At 38.0% G+C, this 23,186-nt stretch overlaps 4 protein-coding genes across 7 annotated transcripts; 3 read left to right on the plus strand and 1 right to left on the minus strand.

Annotated features, from left to right (window-relative positions):
* The first annotated feature begins 4,558 nt into the window (after window positions 1-4,558).
* LOC106648117 lies at window positions 4,559-12,277 on the plus strand. Its single transcript, XM_014364798.2, has 4 exons — window positions 4,559-4,689; window positions 5,805-6,144; window positions 6,563-11,656; window positions 11,765-12,277. Exons 1-4 carry the CDS (start codon window positions 4,559-4,561, stop codon window positions 12,263-12,265), a joined length of 6,066 nt encoding a protein of 2,021 aa, XP_014220284.1. The 3' UTR covers window positions 12,266-12,277.
* Window positions 12,278-13,012: 735 nt separating this feature from the next.
* Window positions 13,013-14,573, minus strand: LOC106648188 (actin-related protein 2/3 complex subunit 3-like). Its single transcript, XM_014364879.2, has 4 exons — window positions 14,106-14,573; window positions 13,648-13,827; window positions 13,387-13,582; window positions 13,013-13,313 (listed from the first exon to the last, which is right to left on the minus strand). The coding sequence occupies exons 1-4, from the start codon at window positions 14,109-14,111 to the stop codon at window positions 13,159-13,161; spliced, it is 537 nt and encodes a 178-aa protein (XP_014220365.1). The 5' UTR covers window positions 14,112-14,573; the 3' UTR covers window positions 13,013-13,158.
* An 87-nt stretch (window positions 14,574-14,660) lies between these two features.
* LOC106648187 (DNA replication licensing factor MCM4) lies at window positions 14,661-18,246 on the plus strand. The gene is made up of 8 exons (XM_014364878.2): window positions 14,661-15,018; window positions 15,129-15,439; window positions 15,524-16,428; window positions 16,498-16,820; window positions 16,890-17,167; window positions 17,252-17,652; window positions 17,734-17,935; window positions 18,018-18,246. Exons 1-8 carry the CDS (start codon window positions 14,853-14,855, stop codon window positions 18,111-18,113), a joined length of 2,682 nt encoding a protein of 893 aa, XP_014220364.1. The 5' UTR covers window positions 14,661-14,852; the 3' UTR covers window positions 18,114-18,246.
* Window positions 18,247-18,583: 337 nt separating this feature from the next.
* On the plus strand, window positions 18,584-23,045 carry LOC106648236 (arginine/serine-rich protein PNISR). 4 transcript variants are annotated; one of them, XM_014364962.2, is made up of 12 exons: window positions 18,584-18,827; window positions 19,388-19,475; window positions 19,553-19,738; window positions 19,829-20,112; window positions 20,197-20,368; window positions 20,472-20,653; window positions 20,733-21,005; window positions 21,075-21,177; window positions 21,264-21,320; window positions 21,405-21,517; window positions 21,641-21,791; window positions 21,875-23,045. In XM_014364962.2, exons 2-12 carry the CDS (start codon window positions 19,436-19,438, stop codon window positions 22,633-22,635), a joined length of 2,322 nt encoding a protein of 773 aa, XP_014220448.1. In that variant the 5' UTR covers window positions 18,584-18,827; window positions 19,388-19,435; the 3' UTR covers window positions 22,636-23,045. The 4 variants fall into 4 exon arrangements, with proteins under 4 accessions (XP_014220448.1, XP_014220449.1, XP_014220450.1 ...); XM_014364963.2 differs by having other exon boundaries at window positions 18,584-18,796; XM_014364964.2 differs by having other exon boundaries at window positions 18,584-18,753.
* The last annotated feature ends 141 nt before the right edge of the window (window positions 23,046-23,186 follow it).

Raw genomic sequence — 23,186 nt, forward strand, 5'->3', positions numbered from 1 at the left:
TATTTTCTTTCGCGCGTCCTTCGGACGAGTCAACGATCATTCGGAATCACGGTTGAGATATTACGGCAAATTTAGCGTACGACGGTGCAGTCGCCCACGTCACTTATATTATTCGTACGTGTTACGTATATGTGCTTCGCTGCTCGGAAAAGATCGATCGTTTTTTTCAATGCCTTTTTTCCGATACAGATAAATCCCAAGTTTAAAAGAATAAAAGACACGTAGTAGCGCATACCATCAGCTATGTCAGTCTGCTCCAAATAAGAAATTGATAGAGAGAAGAGAGAAATTAAAAGTAAAATTCGATTAAAATAAAATACCGAGTTGAAAGATTTTCCCGTAATTTGCTCTATAAGCTGCGGAAGCAGTCAAGTAAAAAGATGTGCTTTTGCCGAAAGTAAATAAATTATAAGCGATCTATATCGGTCGCTCATCTCTACCAGTGGACTCGAGCTGGACTCGTGCTTGACTATCGGAGATAGGGAGAAAAAACAGCCAAGAAGACAGCTTGCCGAGGCTCGGGCGCAGCTCAGAAAATAGAAAATATTACGATACAAGTGTAGCAGCTCATTATCATCATTATCGGTATACATAGCCCCGACTCGAGAGTTGTATACGAGCTTCTCTCTCCTGTAGCTCCGAACCAAATGATGGAAATGGCAGAAGGAGAACGACCGGTTCTCTTACGCGAGGGAAGAAGAAGAAGAAGAAGAAGAAGAAGAAGTAGAAGAAGAAGAAGTCAACGAAGAAAAGGAGGTACAAGATAACTACCAAGCAAGGTTAACCCACGAGTCAATGCTCGCCGCGGCGTGTAAACGCGCTTCTGTGTGCCTGTGTATGTGCACATCACGTTTGTGTGTGTCTATAATACGTGTGCATATGTGCACGTACACAAGCGCCCGCTGCAGTCCGCACGCATGCAACAAGTCGAGCGACTAAACAGGTGCTTGCGAGCGGCCGCAGCGAGACCAGATAGAGACCCAGGGGATGAATGACCCTGAAGCATATACTCGCGCGCCTGATTTGTGACTTCTTTTTTGGATGCGCACCGCGCGCGCGTGCACACGGCTCTCCTACCTATGCATGTATACAACGCGGCTCTGGCAGCACTCGAGCGAGCTCCGCTTGGCTGTTTAGCCTCGTGATCTCTCTCGCCGCGGCTCCTGCGCATTGTCAAAAGGAAAATCAATAGCTGCTCTCCTTTTTCTCCGTATTCCAACGCTGCCACTCGCGATCCACTTGCTTGGGATTATCGAGGCGATACTCTAGGGGCCTGTGCCGCGCGCCGATCGATGCCCAACACACTGTTTACGCGCGGATCCCCCCACGCGGGCCGCTTAATTACTATGCAAAAAGTTGTAAATTCGCGATACCTCTAAGCATCGATCGCGATGCGAAAGCCGGCCAATAAACTTAGACTGAACGTGCATTGCGCAATATCATTTTAAAATACTCGACTCGTTCTCAAACTTACGAAAATATGATTCGCAATGTATACCAGGGGTCAATGTAATAGCGAATCGAATGTATCATCGATGCCAATTGCGACTCTAATTACGCCCAGCTCAATTTGCTCGACCCGCGAGTTTGTTAAAATGGTTTTACCGAATTCCTACGTGACTGTGCTTGTGAAGGTTGACTGTCGATACAAACCATCGATCGAGTAGTAAACACGCCAATTAATTAATCAATGAAGAATTTTCAAACGTGCGATTTCTTTCACACATTCTCACTTATTCTCTAAATCTTGATCGGCTCATGAAAATATTGCACAAGCTCTCGAATAATCCGATATGCTGCACGTATATCTCAACGCTGCATCTCTTCATCTCTGACAAATGTAGAGCGAAGCAAAGGCTGATTTGTGCTCTTTTCGACGAACGCCATGGAAACAGCAGACACATTTCACATTCCATCGGGTTACAAGGAAACTAAGGCGGACTTGATGATACATTTTATACATTTATTCATTTTCATCTTTAAATGTATTCAAACGAGTATTCTCGAAGCTCACTTGGCTTAGGTGAAAGAAAAATACGTTGGCTGTTTTATGCACTGACAGGCGTACGTATGTTTTCGTCGATTGATTCAAACAAACATCGACGACGTTAATGCGAACGTCTGTGAATAATTACTTTTGCCCCACCACAGATATGTTCTCTGAATATCGATGTTACCAGATAACAAGCTGAGAATTAATCATACTTTTTTTACTGAAACCTTTATCAATATGAAGCTCACGCATCCTGTGCTTGTCCATTTCTTATTGGGGTTAAAAATATCATTCGTCACATACGCCAAGAAGGTACATACGCTCAAGGTAAGTTGCCCACTTTTCCACTCAGGAAGACGAATGTTTGTTTCTTTCCGTCAGGCTGGATCCATCGGCTCGATCGAATTCGCCCACCGATTGCAGAAACTCGAGTCGGTCAGCGCGCGCGCCTGTTTCTTTTTCGCTCATTCAAACAGCGATCTCTGCGGTGCGAGCAATAAATCGATGAGGCGAAAAACGTCGATCACCGTAACATCTGGAATCTGCCGCACGTATGAATCGTGCGGAGTACATCGAAAATGCAGAAAAATCGATTAATTATGCGCGGGGCGAAGCAAGAAAGCGCACGAGGCCGCTGCGCGACGGTGCGACGCGAAAAAGGCATTAAAATCCGAGCTGGCCAACTAAAAGCGTCCGTGTTTACAAGAATGCACAACACCTGGACACTCGAGAGACTTGAAAATAAATACATATATCGAGGAAGAATTTCCAAAGTGCACCCCATGGTAATCCGCCGTCGCTGTGCACGCATATAAAAAGATATCGAGAAAGAGCGAAAGAGCGGGCATAGCGAGAGAGCGGCCGAGCGTTCGAGTCGTCTCTTTTTACCTATAGCCCCATGAGCACACGCGAGTAAAGGAGTGAAAAAGAGAGAAAGAGAGAAAGAGAGAGAGAGAGAGAGAAAAGGCCCCACTCTATGACTGTACCATCTCTCACGGTTGCTCGTTCATCGGTCTTCGTTCTCTTCTCTCGGGACTTGGTGCTTCCAACACTCCTCGCGGAGCATCCTTGCGAGCGAGACGCATCTTCGAAACTCAGCTCGTGCAGCGCGAAGCTCGATTTTGGCTCAACTTTCACTAATCGACGCTTTCAGGGGGATGCTTCCTCCGCCTAGATTTAAGTCGCGCCTCGACTTTTTTCCAGTGATCGTAACCGCAACGAAATAATCGCTCGCGTGCTCGCGCAACGACGGATCAAGTGACGAGCTCGAAGCAAGTGGTGTGCATAATAGAGAAAGGTCACTAGCCCTTGTGATAGGAAAAAGCAAGGTCAGCCGAGGAAGAAGAAGAAGAAGAAGAAGTACGAGAACGAGCAGCAGCTGCTGCACTGAAACACGAAGAAGGGAGGAAGGAAGAACAAGAGCCTAGCTACTGCTTTTTCCTTCGACATTTTACTCCATGAGCTACACTGCTTAACCGATAGATAGAGGGAATGAAAAAGTACGTAGTACGTGGAGCAAGTTGAATAATGATCGTGCCGGGACCGTAAGTGCGTGTATTCCTTGCCGATCTTCCCAAGAAATCGGTTGGATCGAGCCTACACTTTCAAGCTCCTCCTGCTTTTTTCCACGCGTAAAGACTGATTTTTTGAGACTGAAGTACTGATAAAACCAGCTGCGATTCGTGAAGTGTGAAGTTTTCAAGTGGATATCTTGATGTTGAACTGTGTGTACGGATAAACAAACTTCTAATCTACGTGGGCAAAGCCAATAAAGCACGTAAGTCTATTCTTTGATTATCTAAAAACAAATTCCTTTTTCACTTGTGCACAATTTGAAAACTCGGGCGCGATCGGTACATCTTTGAAAGTCTGAAAGAATTTAGTTACAATGAAAGAAATTCGTATTAGGATGCACATTTTATTGGTAGTAATTGGCTTGTAGCAAAGTGACTACAACAAAAGGTAAACAAATAAAAGGGAGCTAATTAATGAGCGTCCTGCGTAATGAGCAGCAAACGCGCCAAATAGATAAGAGACGTTGTCGAACTTGCACATAAACGCGTTGTTTTTTATTTTATTCATTTTGTGATTCGCGCCTCGATCGGTTCATCTTTTACGCTCTCTTCGTCTTCGGTGTGCATACAGTGATAATTTACATGTACTCGGATAAAGGACATTCGCGCGCTGCAGGACCCTGTCGTATTTTACTTTAATTAACCGGAAAAAAGTCACGCCGTCGTGATTTATTTCGCGAGGGAAACCTTGAAATTTTGTTGTTGAATTGCAAGTGGCGCGATAAAGGTCGCATCGCGTACAATGACCATTCAATTAATTATATTTTAATGGTCATACACTTTGCGCGTTAATTTTTACGATCGATCGCGCGGTGTGCGACGATGTATTTTTGGAATTTTCTGCAAGGCTAATTATAAGCGGGTGTCTATTACTTTAATTAAATTTATTTAGTTATTTCACTGATACGCTTGCGCTTTTAACGGCGAAGCACATTTTTATGCAAATATGAAAAATAAAACGAACATTCTCGTCTCTGTGCCACAGGTCAAAATGACGATAAAAAGGAGTACTTTGACTGCGCTGGCGCTACTCGTGATTTGGGGCTGCACAAGCGTGCTCGGAGCTGCGCTAGAGCAGAAATCGTTATCGGCATCGACGACGCCCTTGATGAACAATGAAAGGTAAGATGCAACAAAAACTCGGCTATTCGTAAATGCAACGCATTGTATGCCAGCGCTCGACGTCTCAACGGAGCTCGTGCAAAATCAAACAAACTCGAGGCAGTTAGTACCGTTGATCGTTGGGTATATAGCGTCGGGTCGCTTTTTTAGCTCTTATTCCGTGTGTCAAGATACATCTGACATGCGACCCAACGGTGCCACACACAATGTCTTGGTGAGCGCGCGCTGTTTCTTCCTTCTTTTCTCGCTGCTAGGCCTTCTGCCTCATGACTGTAGATAAAGATGTCATAAAAAAATGATTTTTCTCGCGCTTTATAATACAGCGCTTATATACATATACCATTGCGGTTGTTCTGGTCAAACTACAGATTGCTTATGACACGCGATATAAGCGAACAAATCGGCTTTCTGCCAATTATTTTTTGTTACGGCCGTCCGCGTGCAATACGTTATACATTTTTTGAACTACATGCTCCGTGCGTTCACATGCGTAAACGTACGTTAGTGGGTAAACAGGTCGACGAATGGATATTTCTCTGGCACTGGGCACAAAAGAGCCATAAACTTGTTAACTGTACTTTTCGACAAAGCAGCTTGTGCATAATTTCATATACATATAAATAAATAGTCAGATTGTTGAGCAATTTTTTCTATGCGGACGTTTATAATTGTTGCGAAAAATCACCATTTTTTCATCTAATCGAGTCATACTATTTCATCAAGAAAATTGGTACAAGTAATGAATCGATTCTTAGTACGCAAGAGCATTTTATTCCCAAAAGATTTAAGAAAATATATGACTTACGTCCAAGATATTAAATTTAATAGGCTTCGGAATTCGTGTGCAATATATCAAGTCGAGAAAATTTAGAAGTTAACGTTAATTTCATTAAGATCATACAACTCCTCGATTACATTATTTTTCTCTCGTATATTTTCCAACGATAATGCCCGTATTATGACGATTAATTTGGAAATAGTTCACGCATATAGCCATGAAGAAATTCCATCGGCTATTTCAAACATGTAATCTCTGGAAAAGCCGCAAAAGCACGCGTACTTGAAAAAAAAAGACAGAAAAATATACATCGCTATTCACCTCGATGGTTTTGCAGTATCGAAGTGGAGGCGCGCCGCAAGAAAGTACCCTCGGGCGCGCATTTACATCAGCAGCAACAACAACAGCAGCAGCAGCAATACTACCACCAACAACACCACCCAACTGCCTACAAAGCATCGGCCGGCTCTCCTGGCTCACCGGTAAATCTCTTTACGCCGGATGATTTTCAATTTTACACGCTGGACTCGTCGGGTCAGCTGGTAAAGAAGCAAATGACTAAGCAGGAAATCCAGGGTATGATCGCCGCTGGAGCCGGAGCTGCCGCCGCGGCGAGCAGCAATCTGCCCGTCGACTTATCTCACCACAAGACTAAAATACCTCAGCAGGAACCTAAGGTACGTAGCATGTAATGCTGCACGTGACGGGTTTTAATACTTTTCTATGAATAGCCTGTGGGATCGCTAAGGAGAGTTAGTCCTTTGTGTACCGAGAATTTGTTTCGATTAGTAGAGCCGATGTTGTTTTTTATCTTACAAAAATACCGAACGCGATTACTTTCGCAGAATTTTATATATATAAATATATATATGCGATGCAAGTACTCGCAGCGCAAAGGGACGCGCGCCTTTATAATAGTTGCGCGCTCGAGCTCGCGGATGATTGTGGGAAGAGCTGATCGTTGCGTTTTTGCTCCAAGGTCTTTTCTAGCGCGTTTCACGGAAATTGCATCGCAATATTTATACATACAAACATTTATATGCGATGTATCATGGGCTATGAGAATAATATTTTTAAACGTGATTTTTTTCTCAGATTGCCGATGTTGTACAAAACGTACAAAATGTCCTTAAGAACGAGTTGAAAAAGCCCGTTAAAATTTATTCTTCGGGCTCTTCGATTCCCAACATCGTCAACAATCAATGGAGCAGCATGCTGCCTTACATTTTGTCCGGTGGCTCAGTCGATCAGCAGGACGTCGCCCAAGACACGAGCATTCTTTTGCCGACCCTCGATTCGGACCCCTACGTCGACGTCGTACCCTTACAGAGTGATCGAGTCGTGCCTGTTTATTCGGCGGGAGTGGAGCAGAAAAACAAGGTTACCTCTCAAAAACCAGCCTTCGCTCAAAATGTCAACCAGAAGCCCGTTCTGCTCGGCAATATGGCTCTGGATGGTGGAATTCTTAATTCTCAGGATTCGGTGGGCCATTCTCCGATCCAGTACAACAAACCTGCCAAACAACCCACGCAAAACATCGTGCAGGACGCCGTTGATGTGAAAAATAATACGTATACCAAACCGACGCTTTACATACCGTCGTCACCTTCTCTTCAGGCCGATGCTAAAGATAAATACACGCACGTGCATTATCAGTCGGTCCCGATATATTCTAGACCGAACCAACAGGATAAGGTCACCACTCTGGTGTCCGAAACGAAGCAGGAAGCCACTGCGACTGTGGCACCGTTCAAAAAGCCAACGTACCTTACTAGTGCGACTCAACGACCTTTGACAACCAACTCACCTCCGTCCACGACGAGAACTACAGTTCGCGATAATTTCCCGGCGACGATTATGAATGTCGGACCGATGGGTGGTTTCAAGAAACCAGAAATATTTCACAAACCAACGCCTTACCGACCGACTTTTGAACCCATTAATAGGCTCAGCACATCTGACAATTACGAGACTACCTTCCGTCCGATTTATACCCCCATGTCGCAGACAACGGTGGCAATCGAGTCGGCCTCTCCTTATCGTCCAGTCTTCAGTGACAAAACCAATACTGTTACCTTCAAGCCGGCAAATTTTCAGTTTCCAGTTTATGAAATATCGAGCGAGCCCAGCAGTGGATTAAAGGTTACTATTTATCCTGGAAATTCTTTTGAAACAGAAACTACTAGGAAAATGCCTTCGACGCCAGTTTTCAACGTTCCAACACAACCGAGTACGGTCGCTTTCACAACGCGAAAAATGCCAGAAGCCGTAACACAGCCAAGCGGTTCTGTAACGGAAACACCCAGTCTTAAATCTCAGGAATCTATGACAGAGAAATCATCCAATGTTTCAGAAATATCAAAAACGACTGAAAAAGTTACAGAGAAAACGTCCGAAACTACCACCGAAGTACCTTTTCAATCCCCAGCTGGTACGGAAGAAGAATCTATTTTGAACACTAGACTTCCTACCACTATTATTGATATTGCTCCAGAGGAGACGAAAAAGGCACCTAGTGCAACTGCGCAAGCTGAAGTATCATTGAAAGAAACTGAAAGTAAAGATGAAAAAATTATTGAAACTACTACTTCGAGTGATTTTAAATCCGAAGAAATAATTACCACCCAATTTGACGCAGTGGACGAAATTACAACAGAGAGTATTATTGGGAAAAATAGTTTTAATCAAAAAGTGCAAGCTGAAAGTGAATCCATTTCTACGGTAACCAATTTATTACCAAAAGCTACAAGTACTTTGTCACCATTGACTATTGACAGATCTACGGAACAAACAAACTTAAATTTTGAAGATAGAACCGTAGAAATCGATACCCCAACGATTCGACCACCCAGTATATCAGAAGAAAGTACCTACTCAACGATTATTCCTGATGCAGTACAAACTACAGATCTTCCGAAAAAATCTCAAGATTCATTGAACGAAGATAATTTCAATTCTAGAATTGAGCAAACAACTATTTATCCTTCTACAGATGATAAAATTGATGAATCAAATGACGATGCTAAACAAATTACTACTACGGAAAACGCTCTAAATGACGTGATCAAAATATCATTGGATGAAGAAGCATCAACAATTAAAGTAATACCTGTATACGACGATGAAACTTTGAAGTATCCCACGAGCGCTTCTGTACCAAGTAAAATTAACACGTTAACTACTCAAGTTACTGAAGAATTATCATCACAGACTTCTACAACTGGACCTTCCTCAACCTCTTTTACGACGCAAAATATTGACACAACAGAAACTGCTTTACCCGGATTAGATGAAGCCTTCAATAATTACATGAAGGAACATTATGATTCGAAAATTCCCGCGTACACTAACGATGAAATATCGGGCTGGACAACATTCCCAACATTGAGCTACAGATCAAAAACGGCAACTGATTTACCCGCTATAGCAGATGAAGCAACCGAGGCTTTTTCTGAACAGATCCTTGATTCAACAACTATTCTTCCCTATACTGATGCTTCTGAAATTACTACAATCACGAATTCTGATGATTACAGCAACAAACAACAGTCTAAATTTGATGAAGCAGTTAATATTGCGACCGAAGTGCCATCGTTTGAAAAAGTTGAAACGCCAATCATATACTTAAATTTGGCAAGCTCCGATTCTACGGAAAAAAATGCAACCCCTAAACTACCGGAAGAATTTATAACTAATTCATCACTGACTCGTATAAAAACAAAAAATTCAGCTGCGGATAGTGATAAGGTACTACCAAACGTAGAGACTAATACGCCGCCAGCTGCTGAATTGTATACTCTGTCAAGTGAAAATTCGATCCAAAATAACATTGCTAGTAGTTTGACAACGGGCGTCGAAAAATCTAAACCAGACGAACTTGGCAATTCAAATGTCCAAGATACCAAAAATGCAGAAAAGCCGGAAGATATTCAAGAGAGCGTGACTGTTTTTTCAACAAAATTAGATGAAAAAACAACAGAAGCAATTACTTCCGTTCCTGATCTTCTACCTTACGTAGAATCCTCGACTAATACTTTCCCAACAGAAATTCCCAAAATTGACATCAATACGCAAATACCTGAAATTATGGCAATGCTCAGTAATAGCGATACCCCTAGTCAGACTGAAGAAGACACTGATCTAATAAAAAGTACTTTTATTCCTCCATTAGAAAAAATTAATGAAGTTATAAATCAATTGCAAAATTCGCCACAAAATTCTGAGCACAGTAGGTACGATTATGCGAGTGAGTTGACTACTACCATCGATCCATCAGACACGTTCGAGACTTTGCCAAAAGAAGAAGCATCGACTGAAATTCATTCTTTACATCCTATGATTGAATACCCTAGCAAGGCAGCGAAAGATTCTGGTAATGATACATTTTCAATGCTAGATCTGACATCGAGAAAAGATCCTAAATTACCTATTGAAAGTGATATCCCAAGTTTCACCACTACCAAAATTCCAGATATGCTTCCGACGCCATTGACAACTGTTTCCCCTATTAGCAGGCCATACCCAACGGGAAGACCTGGTCTTCATTCGACAAAAGGGGTAATAGAAAAAATTAAGGCAACCATCGATAAATCCGCCGGTAGAATTAATCTAGAAGATGAAAAAACTAAAAGCCGATTAAAACCGACGGAACCAATGTTAAATAAGGTGTCAATTAAAAATAAGCCTCAAAACCGAAGACCAACTCTCGAGAGTTACACGCAAACTAGAAGACCGACTTTGGAAACCTATCCCCCAAGAAAGTCGACCGTAAGCGTAGAATCCTTTACTAAGCGACCTACTTTCGATAGCCACCCGACAAGAAGAGCTACTTTGGAAACCTATGTGAAAAAGAATACTAAACCAATGAATTTAAACAGACCGACGATAAACAAAATTTCAACAGCGAGACCAACTTCCATTAAAACAACAGTGCCAGTTCCAGTTCCAACGAGTAAAACAACGATCGAACAATCGATGGCAAAATCTGATGAAGTTTCCAAAGATCTCGAAATGACAACTGTTGTAAATTTAAAACTAGAAGAAGACGAGGAAGCAATGGAAGCTAAAAGACATAATCATGGTGCTAATCAACAACAAATAAAAGCACAAATTGTCAGTTTGGATCACTCGAGTAGTGCTATAGGTCTTGATCAGAGTAGCAAAGGTCTGGACAAAGACGTGGCCGACTTTCTTAATTTGTGCAACGAATTATCCTTTAGATTTTGGACCCTGGCCAATTCAGACTTGAACCCGTCGAGATCCGTGACGATGTCACCGTTCGGCATGCTTAGCACGCTGGCTATGATATTTTTGGGCGCCAGGGGATTGACGTCCATTGAAATGAACGACATTCTTAAACTGGACGAAGTAGTGACGTTCAATCCTCATCTCGTCTTCCAGAACATTACCGATACCGTCACCTTAGCCAGAGATCAAGGTATCGAAAACGCGGCCTTCGTGAAGGCCTTGTACGCGGATCGCCTCAAAGTTCGCAGGATAATACCCTTCTACAAGGAACAAGCCCAACAGTTTTACGAAGGTGCAGTCGTGGATATAAATTTCTCGACAGCCGGCGATATCCTGCGACGCAGAACGAATTTGCTGATTCGTAAACAAACCGGTGGAAGGATCAAAGATTTCGTCAAGGGACACACGGTGCCTCTTCGCTCGCCGCTCACGGCTCTGTCGGCGAACGTGTTTCAAACGAGCTGCGACGGTGCCGAGGCTAGCAGCGAAGGTCGCGACGGCGAGATGTATTTCGCGGTCGCGCAAACCGTGAAGCAGCGCAAACTGGTGCCGATCCCGGCGGTCGTCTGGAAAAGCGGCGTGTCGGCCGGCTACGAGCCCAGCCTCGACGCCACCGCCGTGGCGCTGGGCGACGCCAAGAAGCCCGTCTCTCTCATCATGATCATGCCTGGACAGCAGGGCCTCACGGCACCCGGTGACAATTTGGAACGATTGGAGCAGAGATTGTTCGGTCGCGGCACCGACAACTCGCTCGACAAGTTGCTCAAAGTCATCATACCCAGGAGGGTCGAAGTGCAGCTGCCCAAATTCAGTCACAGATCGATCGTCAACGTGACCAACGCCTTGAAGATGCTCGGCTTCAATCATTTGTTCTCCCGAACAGCCGATCTCAAAGGCATCAACGGAGCGGGACACGATTTGTACTTGGCTGACATGATACAGGTAAGGATATTTTCTACAAGCACTCGTAACTTTCACTCTTATCTTGCATGCGCTTTCACTTATTAATGAATTACTTTTCTTCTCGATAATTCAACGATTATTTTCCAGATGAACTTGTTCGGCACATGCGGCGATGAGAACAAATCGGGCAATCGTCATCTTAGCGAAACGTATCCAGGATCATCACCCAGACACACGAGAGCCTGGGACAAGTACCAGGTACAAGGCCGAAGTAGCGTCAACGATCACTTTGAGATCACCAATAACAAAACCATGGAGCAATCGGACGTCGCCGAGCTCACGGCTGCTTGTGAAGACGAAGAAATTAATAACGATGGCGATGGGACCGAACAAAATCTATCGCCTTCCGAGCGAAGAAATTTGGAGCGAATAAAGCAATTGCGTCTGCAAATACACGCACGCAGTATGCGAAGGCCTCAGGGCGGTAAACAGCGTAGAAAATGCCGAACGCGCAGACAAACCGTCGATGGTACGACGAGCGATAAACCTCGAATGAAGATGGACAAACCCTTCCTCTATCTCATTCGGCATAATCTGACAGGGCTGATTTTACATATAGGTCGTTTTAATCCTAAAAGCCAAGCTTGAACATTAAGGAAAATCTTCGCACTCGAATAGTGTTATATCAAAGAGTAATTTTATTTACGATCCTTGAAGGCCAACTTTATCTTTCAAAGGATTTTCGAACTTGGTTGAACTCGTTGTTAATGTGACTTCGAATTTTAGCTATACTTAATACTTTGAAAATACGAAAAGAAGCACACATACATTTAAATTTTCTTGATCGTTAATTTTCATCAAGTATATTTATATTCGTGTTTCAACAATTAACAACGAGTTCGACAAATTAATTTCTTAGGCAATATAAATAAGACTTTTGTCAATGTTAAGCTTAATATATTAAAATTAAAATAAGATAAATTATTCCCAAGACTAAGGTGATTTGAACAATTATCGTGCAATGACTAACTGCACTTTGTTCAAGATACTGTAGAAATCTAGCCAATAAGACTTTACTCAAAGCAAGAAATATTGCAAGTATCAGAAGTATGAGTAAGATAATTTTTAAACAAGTATACTCAATACCTTATTTTTTTGTATATGTAATATATAATTAGCACAAATTTTTATTGCACTTAAAAATAAAATTGACACTTATATATACCCCCTTAATGATATGATGAAAGAAAAATAAAAAGAAACAGCAATAAAAATTATTTACATACTAGAAGCAATGATGGTGCTTTTGTAGCTGAACAAATTCAAAATTTGTATGGCATTAATTTTATCTAGAATTCAAGTATATTTACATAGGTCAATAAATACTGAATGTAATACTTTATAACAAAACATTTTATATTTATTTTTAAGTTTTCTTATAAGAAAACCAAACATATAATGTAGTTTAAAAAAATCTCTGTAACTCACTTAATTGTACGAAATGTTCAAGTATTATATCTTTACAAATTATTAAAAGTACTTCATTGTCCAGGCCCAGATAATGACTTATCCATGAATTTCTTTTTTGCAAAACACAGCCACCATTTACTAGGTTTCCCATCAGCTCCATAAACTTTTTCAATCAAACGAGCTCCAGTCTCTTGCCTTAGTTGTAAAAAGTATTGCCTCATAGCATCTATCAAAACATTTTTTAAATGATATTTATAAATTTTAATAAGAAATATATTATTGTTTGTTTTTAACTTTACCTGCTTCAGCTGGATTATTGGGCTTGGCATAAACAGAGTTCAATGGGAAACCATGATCTCCAGGAATATCAAACTTTGAAATTGCTAAGGAGTACATCTCATTATGTGCTTGTTGATGATTAATACATTTCTGTAACTTCTTTAAACACTCTGTTATATACAAAGTTATGTAAATTAAAACTCGATCTGCTTCACCCTAGAAATCACAGACATTGAAATAAAAATATTTATAAATTTATAACATATAAAATAACCTTGTACCTTTATTTCATATGTCCTAAAAAAGACATTGGCTTTAAAAAAATACAACGCTTCATCAATAATATCCATTTCTTCGCTATTAGCCAAGGGTGGGGCTGGCCCTCTAAAAGATGTATTGATAGGTAATAAAGCCATATTACCCAAATTGTTGTTTTTACCAGTAAAACTAGAATGATAAGCCTGAAACGATACAAGAAAATAAATCCAAGAGAAATTGATCATCATTGGAGATTTAAAAAAATTAAAGGTCTTATTTAAAAAACATCATTCCAACTAACACCCAAAAGATTAAAATAAATATTAAAATGAATATTAAAGTCAATATGGTATTATAAAAATAACACTAAATTGTAGTGTCATATACTTTGATGATTAATGACGAAAACTCAAAACAAATATTTTTTGCGATGACTCATAACCTCGTATAGATTGAATTTATTGTAAAATTTGTAACTCACCGGCATTTTGTCGTTGATTACGGGCACTTAGTTGCAAATTTTTAATTGCAATTGATTCACTGTACACCGAAAAAAACAGTGAACACTCCTTTAAAAATGAGTCACTTGAAAATAACTAAGCACTTGCTACGGTCAATCGAATTGCATCTTACGATTGTCACATTCAGATTACACAAAAACACAAACCTTCGCAGATTATACATACACCGATGTGTCAAATTTACAGAATACTTCAATACCTACTTACATAGTCATTCTATAATTCTATAGAGCTTTCGACTTGCGGTATTCCTGTTGCAAAGTCAATTTAATGTGAAAGTGAAAGACTGCAAATTGTTATTAATATCAGCAATTTCAATATATTTATTTTACAAGCAACAAAGAAATCTAAAAAAAACTGGCCGGCATTTATGAAAATATTTGTAACGAAAACATTTTTTCCGCACTCTGACCGTCAGTAATTCAGACTCCAAACCCAACGCCACTTGCTTTGTTTATCAGTTCGCAATCCACTGTCCACAATTCCGTTACCCGGTCTTTGAATCAACATTTTGCGCGGGATTTCAGCAGACTAGCGTCCGTCAGTAAAAGCTGCGTTGTGATTAGTAAATATTGAAAGTTGCAACAAGTAATGTTGACTGATTGAGGACTCGATCTAATTGTCGACACCCTCAAATAATAATCTCATTTCAAAAGAGTTTATAAAAGATCACGTATTAATTTTACGAGTTATTAAAAACTGTTAAAATGTCGAGTCCTATGCGTGCACCGACCACGCGTTCAGCCGCAACAACTCCGAGACAACAACGAAATCAACCTGCAACGGCATCTCCTCGAATAAGAAGCTCTCCAAGAACACGAGCAGCTAATGCAACTAATAATTCGCAGAATGGAACTCCAAGAGCGAAACAAGGTAGGATGCCACCATTAGTTTTAAAATAATGACCATCAATGATTATGAGGGATTTGTTTTTAACTTTACAACTCAAATATGTTATTTGGTTTGATGTTTGATGTTTTTAGGACCTTCAACTGCTTCTACAGATACTCCTCTTAGATGGGGACATAATCGTAAAACCCAAGAAACCATTGCCGCTTCATCGGAAGGGCCATCCTCAGGTGTTCCTGCTTCATCTCCTAATAGGTTTCTTGCAACCAGTCCACTGCCTATGGGAATGACTGAAATAGATTTATCTTCTCCTCTCAATTACGGAACACCAAGTTCTCTTGGTTCAATTAGAACACCTAGAAGTGGTATACGTGGTACACCATTGCAGCAAAGACCAGATATCAGATCCGACAAAAGATTGAGACAAGTTAATGTTATTCCAGAAGTAATTATATCTTTTCTACCCATAATAATTATTTCAAATTTTTATTAAATAGAAGCAAATAATTCCAAAATTTATATATTTTAGGTTCCTGATGAAAGTGGTATAGCAGTTGCTGCTTCATCAGAAAATGAACAAGTACCTGGACCACAATTAGTTATTTGGGGCACTAATGTAATTGTCAATAAATGCAAGCAACAATTTAAAGAATTTATTCAAACATTTATTGATCCAGAAGCAGAAAATGATGAGCTACCAGACAATATGGATGTAACAGAACCATTATACATGCAAAAACTAGATGAAATTCATACATTAGAAGAACCTTACCTTAACATTAACTGTGCTCATCTTTTAACATCCCAACCACAATTATATAGACAGCTAATATGTTATCCACAAGAAGTAATACCAACAATGGACATGGCTATAAATGAAATGTTCTTTGATAAATACCCAGCAGCAATCTTAAGTCATCAAATACAAGTTAGACCATTCAACGTGGCCAGAACCAAAAGCATGAGATTGCTCAATCCAGAAGATATAGACCAATTGATTACTATTTCTGGAATGGTTATTCGAACATCTAATGTGCTTCCTGAAATGAGAGAAGCTTTTTTCAAATGTATTGCCTGCGCATTCACTACTGTAGTAGAAATAGATCGAGGCCGTATAAGTGAACCTACTGTTTGCACAAATTGCAACAATAATTACTGTTTTTCTCTGGTTCATAATAGAAGTCATTATACCGACAAACAAATGATAAAATTACAAGAATCTCCGGATGATATGCCAGCTGGACAGACACCGCACACAATTGTGCTATATGCCCATAATGATTTGGTAGATGCAATTACTGCTGGAGATAGAGTTTCTGTTACAGGAATCTATCGAGCAATACCAATTCAAGTTATTCCAAGAGCTTCCAACGTTCGAGCAGTTTATAAAACTCATATTGATGTAGTTCATTATAGAAAGCATGATTCTAAAAGGTTGGTAGCATAAAAATTTTACGCATGTAGATATTATTTAATAACTTTTTGTATATAATGATCATTTAGGTTGTATGATTCTGAAGACGGTAAAGAACACAGTTTCCCAGAAGAAAGAATTGAACTTTTAAAGTTACTATCCAAAAAAAGAGATATATATGATAGATTAGCTCGAAATATAGCTCCAAGTATTTATGGAAATGAAGACATAAAAAAAGGCATACTTTTGCAATTACTAGGTGGTACTAAAAAAACGCATAATACTGCAGGAAGAAGTCATTTCCGTTCCGAAATCAATATTTTATTGTGCGGCGATCCTGGTACTAGTAAATCGCAATTGTTGCAATTTGTTTACAATTTAGTTCCACGTTCTCAGTATAGCAGTGGCAAAGGTAATGAGCCTTAAATAATATAATTATGTTTGTAAACACATAATTTTTATTCATTTTTTAATTACTTAGGATCCAGTGCCGTTGGTTTAACAGCCTATGTAACCAAAGATCCTGAAACTCGTCAGTTGGTATTGCAAACTGGAGCACTTGTATTGGCTGATAATGGAATTTGCTGCATTGACGAATTTGATAAAATGAATGACAGTACAAGATCGGTACTGCATGAAGTAATGGAACAACAAACTCTCAGCATAGCCAAAGCTGGGATTATTTGTCAATTGAATGCGAGAACAAGTATATTAGCAGCAGCTAATCCTTGTGAATCACAGTGGAACATGAAAAAAAATGTTGAGTACATTTTTAAATTACTTGGAATCAAAATTAACATTTTCTAATATTGAATAAAATGTTTTTCTGTTTTTTGCATGTAGATTGTGGAAAACATTCAGTTACCACATACACTGATGTCGCGATTCGATTTGATCTTCCTAATGTTGGATCCTCATTCAGAGGCTTTTGATGCCAAATTAGCGAAGCATTTGGTTTCATTGTATTATCAGAATGAACCTGAAGCAGATGATAGTTTAATAGACATGAGTGTTTTACGTGATTATGTCACTTTTGCCAAGGAACATTGCCATCCAACACTTGGTGAAGAAGCTCAACAACGATTAATCCAAGCATATGTTGATATGAGACGCGTAGGAAGTGGTCGTGGACAGATAACTGCATATCCAAGACAGCTTGAATCACTTATCCGCTTATCAGAGGCTCATGCAAAAATACGACTCTCCACAACAGTTGAAATTGAAGATGTAGAAGAAGCATGGAGGTATCTTATTAAATCGATTTTACTTCCGGAAAAAATAAAGTAAAATATTAATAAGTTCGTAAAAAATTTTTTGTTATTAAGGTTGCATCGCGAGGCTTTGAAGCAGTCGGCAGTTGATCCTCTGAGCGGAAAAATAGACGTAAATATTTTAACTACGGGTGTATCTGGCAGCTATCGGCAAAAAATTGCACAACTAACAGACATACTCAGAAAGCTAATTGAAACAAAAGGAAAAGTAACTATAAGTTATCAAAAACTCTACAACGAATTCAAAGATGGAACTGTGAGTATTATAATAGTTCATTCAAATTGGGTATCATTGTTACATGAACTTTCTGTACGAACTTGTCACATTTTTCTTTTAGTCGTCGGTCACTCAAGACGTATTTCAAGACGCTTTGAAGAACCTTCAAGATTTGGGAAAAGTTAATATAGGAAAAGGAACGATCAAGATTTTATAAATTAATGAGCTGTTATGTTTATTATGATTAGTAATGGCAGGCTTTTTTATCCAGTATTCACCTTCAAAAGGCTATTGTATTTTGTACTGTAATCACTATTACTTTTTATGGAAATAAACATTTTATACAATTATTTAATTCTTTAACTTGACATTTAACCATTCTCTCAACTACTATAAAATAAAAGTAATTGTGTTGAATAAATGGGTTTGTGGCGGTGACATGATGACCATTTTAAATTTATGCAATTTCGTTAATTTTTAAAATGTCTTGATAGAGGAGCTTACTAAGATTATTAATTTTAATATTGAAACTACCACGGCTTCCGGTGAACGCTCGGGATAAGCGGGAATTCCTTACCGACTAAAATCATATTTCGCGCGAAAAATAAAGGTTATGTTTTGCATTAGAAATCAATAAGAATCAATATTATGTATACGCGAAATTCAGTCACACGTTACCCCTGCAGAGTGCCGACTGCGTTACCCATAGCAAAATGTACGAGTGCGAATTGAAGCTTAAATTTTGATAGTAGCCAATGCAGTAGTAGGCAGCCAGTGCCGAGTGCGAATTGCCGAGTCTTGTGGTATGCTGTTTATAACTCAGGTTATCCAGCTTCTATCGACTAAATCAAAATTTGGTAATCACCAATTAACTTGTCAGATCTGCTGTCTACGCCATGGGTACTTGTCACATCGAAATTTTTATTCTAAGGTTCAAAACATTCTCTTGCAAATCAATTTTGTATTACTATCACAAGAATTACTTATACTTTGCTGATACCGCGAAGGTTATATTTAAACGTGTATCTCCCATTAAACAATCTTTTTAACTAATATATAATATTTGATGAATGTTCGCGTAACTTTTAAATATCTAGTCCGTAAATTTGAAAGTAATTTGTATGTGGCAAAAAATCCTAACTCAAAACGTTTTTGAAATGTAGGTGAAAATAAATATAATCTGGACTAACGCGTTTTTTAAATCTCTGAACATTTTTACCAAAAATATTTTAGCGTTTAAAGTAACAATATTTCACGTTTAAAAGACTTCGGAAAGATATCCGAAAATATATTTGGATATTTTGAATTATATTTTCTCAGCTATTTTTCCAATAATAACTGCATAATAATGACGCGAATTCGGTAAACTTGTAATATTATCAATTATTTTTAGATTTAATTAAATTTTGTATTGACTAAAGCTAAACTATAAAAATTATTTTATTTTAATATTCATAAAACTTATATTTTAATTCTTTAATTTTTTTGCAGATAACTGATGAATCATCTCAGGTCAAAAAGAATCTATATCTGTGAGCCATGAATCCTGCAACATATCAAAATATGAATAGTGATAATGGTACCAAAAAGTGTTAACATAACTTTTTTTTTTTTTTTAAGAAATTTCATTAATGTTGACTTATGGTTATTTTTTAGTTGATTGGGCAGCTTTGGCTCAACAATGGATTAAAATGAAAGAAGCAGCTCCTGCTACACCACCACCTCCAAATTTGCAGGATGCTTCACAATCAATTAATACAAGAAATGAAGTTCCAATGGATATGGATGGATCAGATGATGGTGTACCACCAGCTCCACCTGCTCCTACTATCAGTGGATCAGGTACTAAAATTGTTATGCATTGAGTACAGGTCTATTATTTAAATTTTTTATAACATACTTTTCTAATATTTTTTCCAATAACTGTACTAGAAAATTGGAATCAGTGGAATCAATGGGAAAATCAATGGAACCAATCACCAATGGGGTCAAATTTAACTAATTGGGAATGGAATAATGGAAGATCTGCTCAAAAGGCCCTGAAAACTCCAAATATTCCTAACACTGCTGTCATTGCACCACCTGCTCCTATGATATCAACGTGTCCTCCATTTGCTAATCAGTGCGTAGTACCACCTACAATTCCACAAGTACCACCACCTCATTCTTATACCTATAATGCATTACCTGCTACTCATTCTCAATTTAGTAACCAAGTCAGTACAATATTTTCATTAAAACTAAATGCATTCTTTTATATGCTTTAAAAAAAATATTAATAGTGTAATTATATTGTTTAGATGATTCCAAATGAGTTTTGGAGTAACGAACCACATTCAGAAACAAGTGCATCACTAGCAAAAAATATGCATGATTTAGCAAGAATGCCTTTTGGTCCTATGGGAATAGATATTCCCAAAAAAAGAGATATCAGAGATACAACACCTGAAGATGATCTTTCTATTACACTTGGTAACAATAATTATTTGTTTTTATTGATTATATTTCATCAAATTTCAAGGTTTCTGTTGTACATTCTACTTAAAATAACATTTTAAATGTTACAATATTACAGATACTGTAAAAAGACGCCAATTACCAGCGTGGATCAGAGAAGGTCTTGAAAAAATGGAAAGGGAAAAACAAAAAGCCATTGAACGTGAACAATTAGAAGCATTGAGATTAAAAGAATTAGAAAATAAAAAAATAAGTGAAGAGGAGGCTAGAGCTGTTCTTGATCCAGCTAAAAGTAAATTTGTAAGTTAATAATGCAAATTAAATTTTATGAATTGAAGTACCAAAAAAATAACATCAAATACAAATTAATTCATTTTAGGACACTGATTCTGATCAAGAAGTTACTGAATTTGAAATGGAAGACGAAAAAAAACCGGACAACCTAAGCGAAGATCAAGTATCAGACAAAGACAAATATGAGAAACGCAGTCCTGATTATGTTCAACCTAGAAAAACGCGATTTAAAGATGCTTCTTCTCCAGTGGTTCAGTCTAATGATACAGTAGCACCAATAATAAATGAAAAAGTTCCTGATACTATCCCACAGCAAGCAGTAATTTATCAAAGTAAAGAGGAAATGTTACAAAATATGGTAATTAAATTGATTTGTAACGAATGATGTTTTTTATTTTTTACTAAATAATAATATTTCGTCGTACAGATGTTGAAGGTTCGGAGATCCTTAACAGAAATTTTGCTTGAAGTTACCAATGATGAAATTGGTTCAGTTTGTAAAGATGTTTGGAAACGATTTTGTAGTAAAGGTACAAAAATTTGATTGAAACTGAAAACAAATCTATTAAATAAACTAATATTAAACTATTATAAATGTATGAATAAATTATCTTAGGAAAAACTACAACAAATGCTGGCCCTGCAGTTTTATCACAATTATCACGTAAACTTGGTAGATATTTATGATTAAAATTATGTTATTAAAATGTTATCATAAATTAAAAAAAGGAATATTATATTGTCTTTCTACTTTTAGGTTTGGGTATATATAGTGATAGTAACAGTGAATCTGATGAAGAACGTGCTACTAATAATGATCATGTACAACCATCTCAAGATGATGACGTTGAAAGCGATGAGGAAATAATGGTTAGTTGTAAATTGTTCTGAATCTCGAAAATATTGCTTTCTGACTCGAACAATACGAGAAATCAAAGTATTTAATTGTAGCTGACTTTGATTTAAGCTCAATAAAGTAATTTAAAATTTCAGAAAAATTTACGTCAGCGACAAGTAGCTTTTCGTATGACTGAAGCTGAAATTGAAGCTCGCTTGGCTGAAGAAGAAAAGAATGATGATGAGGATGATGAAAAGTCCGATGAATCAGAAAAAAATCAACATACCAAGAGAAATAATTCCAATCGTTAGTAATAAAATTAAAATCAATATTTTTTCCTAAATAATCAAGAACACAGTTTTACAATATATTTACTTACTTTATTTTAGTGTCTGACGAATTAAACTCCTTGGCCACTAGTTCTGAAAAGCCAAAAATTTCTCGAGAAAGAGTATTGTCCGAAAGTAGCAATTCAAAACGAGAGCGTAAGAGTTCTGATGGTTATGATTCTCCAAGTTTACAAAGTACAAGTCATCACAGTTCAACCAAAAAAAATAGTAAACATAGTAATAATAAAAATTCTAACAATAAAATGACAAGAGCATCTTCGAGCCGAAGTAGATCCAAAAGTAAAAGCTCTCGAGAGGGTTCTTCCGAGCATCGTACAAACGAGTACCTAGAGAAGAAAAACAAAAAGAAAGATATTTCCAAACACGCGGAAAAATTACATAAAACGAGATCGAGATCTTCGTCGCGATCTAGACGTAAAAATCATTCAAGAGAGCGATCTTGTTCAAAATCGAGTTCTCGGTCCAAGCATAAGTATAAGAAATCTCGATCACGTTCAACTTCGAAGAGACGACGACGTAGTAGAAGCCGGCATAAGTCTCGTTCAAGAAGAAAGAAATCTGTTAGTCCTTCTCATTCTTCAAGCCGATCGCGCTCTCGGTCTTCGACTTCTCATAAGGAATCTCGTTCGTCTTACAGTAGAAACAGCTACGAAAGAGACACGGGCTCAAAAAGACGTAGGGAAAGTCGTTCGCGTTCCATCGAACGGAAACGACGTTCAGTTTCCAGCTCACGGAGTAGTAAAAAACGCCGTGATAAATCTTACCGTGAGAAAAAAAGTAAAAAATCTCATAGATATTAATGCGTGCAATGGTGTACGCGGACAGCTTCCTTAATTATGGTCATGTATAAAATTTGAAAAGTTATTTTAGTCGAAATAACTTTAAAATGAGTGGCACCGGATAATGAAGTAATACATAAATTGTAACTTTATTTATATAAACTCGTATAAATAATTATAAGATTGTACTGTATACATATAATTGTAAACCTTCAATTCGTATTTATATTTGATTATAAATATGCGGGTTAGTGTATAAGTGTGAGTGCGAACGAATGTAAGCATGTACTGTTAATTGTCAAAGAAATAATTGAGTAGAATAGAGTTTGTATAGAACAATGTAAAAAAGTCACCATAAACTTTAAAAGTTTTAAATTCGATGATTTTTAAAATATAAAATTGATAAAAAATAATAAATAATTAGCTACTTATATAAATATACTTTTTAATTTTTATTAAGATTAGATTTTGATTGAAACCTTAGCTTGGTAAAACAAATATATCTCTCAATAACTTTTTGTCTACTTAGTTTTGGTATTAATTACTTGTTAGAGTATTTGGTTAACTTGGAA

Source organism: Trichogramma pretiosum, unplaced genomic scaffold, assembly GCF_000599845.2.
Source record: "Trichogramma pretiosum strain Unisexual culture from Peru unplaced genomic scaffold, Tpre_2.0 scaffold48, whole genome shotgun sequence".
NCBI classification, from domain to species: domain Eukaryota; kingdom Metazoa; phylum Arthropoda; class Insecta; order Hymenoptera; family Trichogrammatidae; genus Trichogramma; species Trichogramma pretiosum.

Excerpts from the sequence above, each read along its gene's own strand:
- LOC106648117 (XM_014364798.2), top strand. The coding sequence starts at position 4,559 with ATGACGATAAAAAGGAGTACTTTGACTGCGCTGGCGCTACTCGTGATT. Across the intron at positions 6,145-6,562 it reads TACCTCAGCAGGAACCTAAG|ATTGCCGATGTTGTACAAAA; the intron begins GTACGTAGCATG and ends TTTTTTTCTCAG. Across the intron at positions 11,657-11,764 it reads ACTTGGCTGACATGATACAG|ATGAACTTGTTCGGCACATG; the intron begins GTAAGGATATTT and ends ATTATTTTCCAG.
- LOC106648188 (XM_014364879.2), bottom strand. Across the intron at positions 13,583-13,647 it reads TTAGGACATATGAAATAAAG|GGTGAAGCAGATCGAGTTTT; the intron begins GTACAAGGTTAT and ends TGTGATTTCTAG. Across the intron at positions 13,314-13,386 it reads CAATAATCCAGCTGAAGCAG|ATGCTATGAGGCAATACTTT; the intron begins GTAAAGTTAAAA and ends ATGTTTTGATAG.
- LOC106648187 (XM_014364878.2), top strand. The coding sequence starts at position 14,853 with ATGTCGAGTCCTATGCGTGCACCGACCACGCGTTCAGCCGCAACAACT. Across the intron at positions 16,429-16,497 it reads AGAAAGCATGATTCTAAAAG|GTTGTATGATTCTGAAGACG; the intron begins GTTGGTAGCATA and ends ATGATCATTTAG. Across the intron at positions 17,653-17,733 it reads GATGTAGAAGAAGCATGGAG|GTTGCATCGCGAGGCTTTGA; the intron begins GTATCTTATTAA and ends TTTGTTATTAAG.
- LOC106648236 (XM_014364962.2), top strand. The coding sequence starts at position 19,436 with ATGAATCCTGCAACATATCAAAATATGAATAGTGATAATG. Across the intron at positions 20,369-20,471 it reads TGATCTTTCTATTACACTTG|ATACTGTAAAAAGACGCCAA; the intron begins GTAACAATAATT and ends ACAATATTACAG. Across the intron at positions 21,178-21,263 it reads GAAACGATTTTGTAGTAAAG|GAAAAACTACAACAAATGCT; the intron begins GTACAAAAATTT and ends AAATTATCTTAG.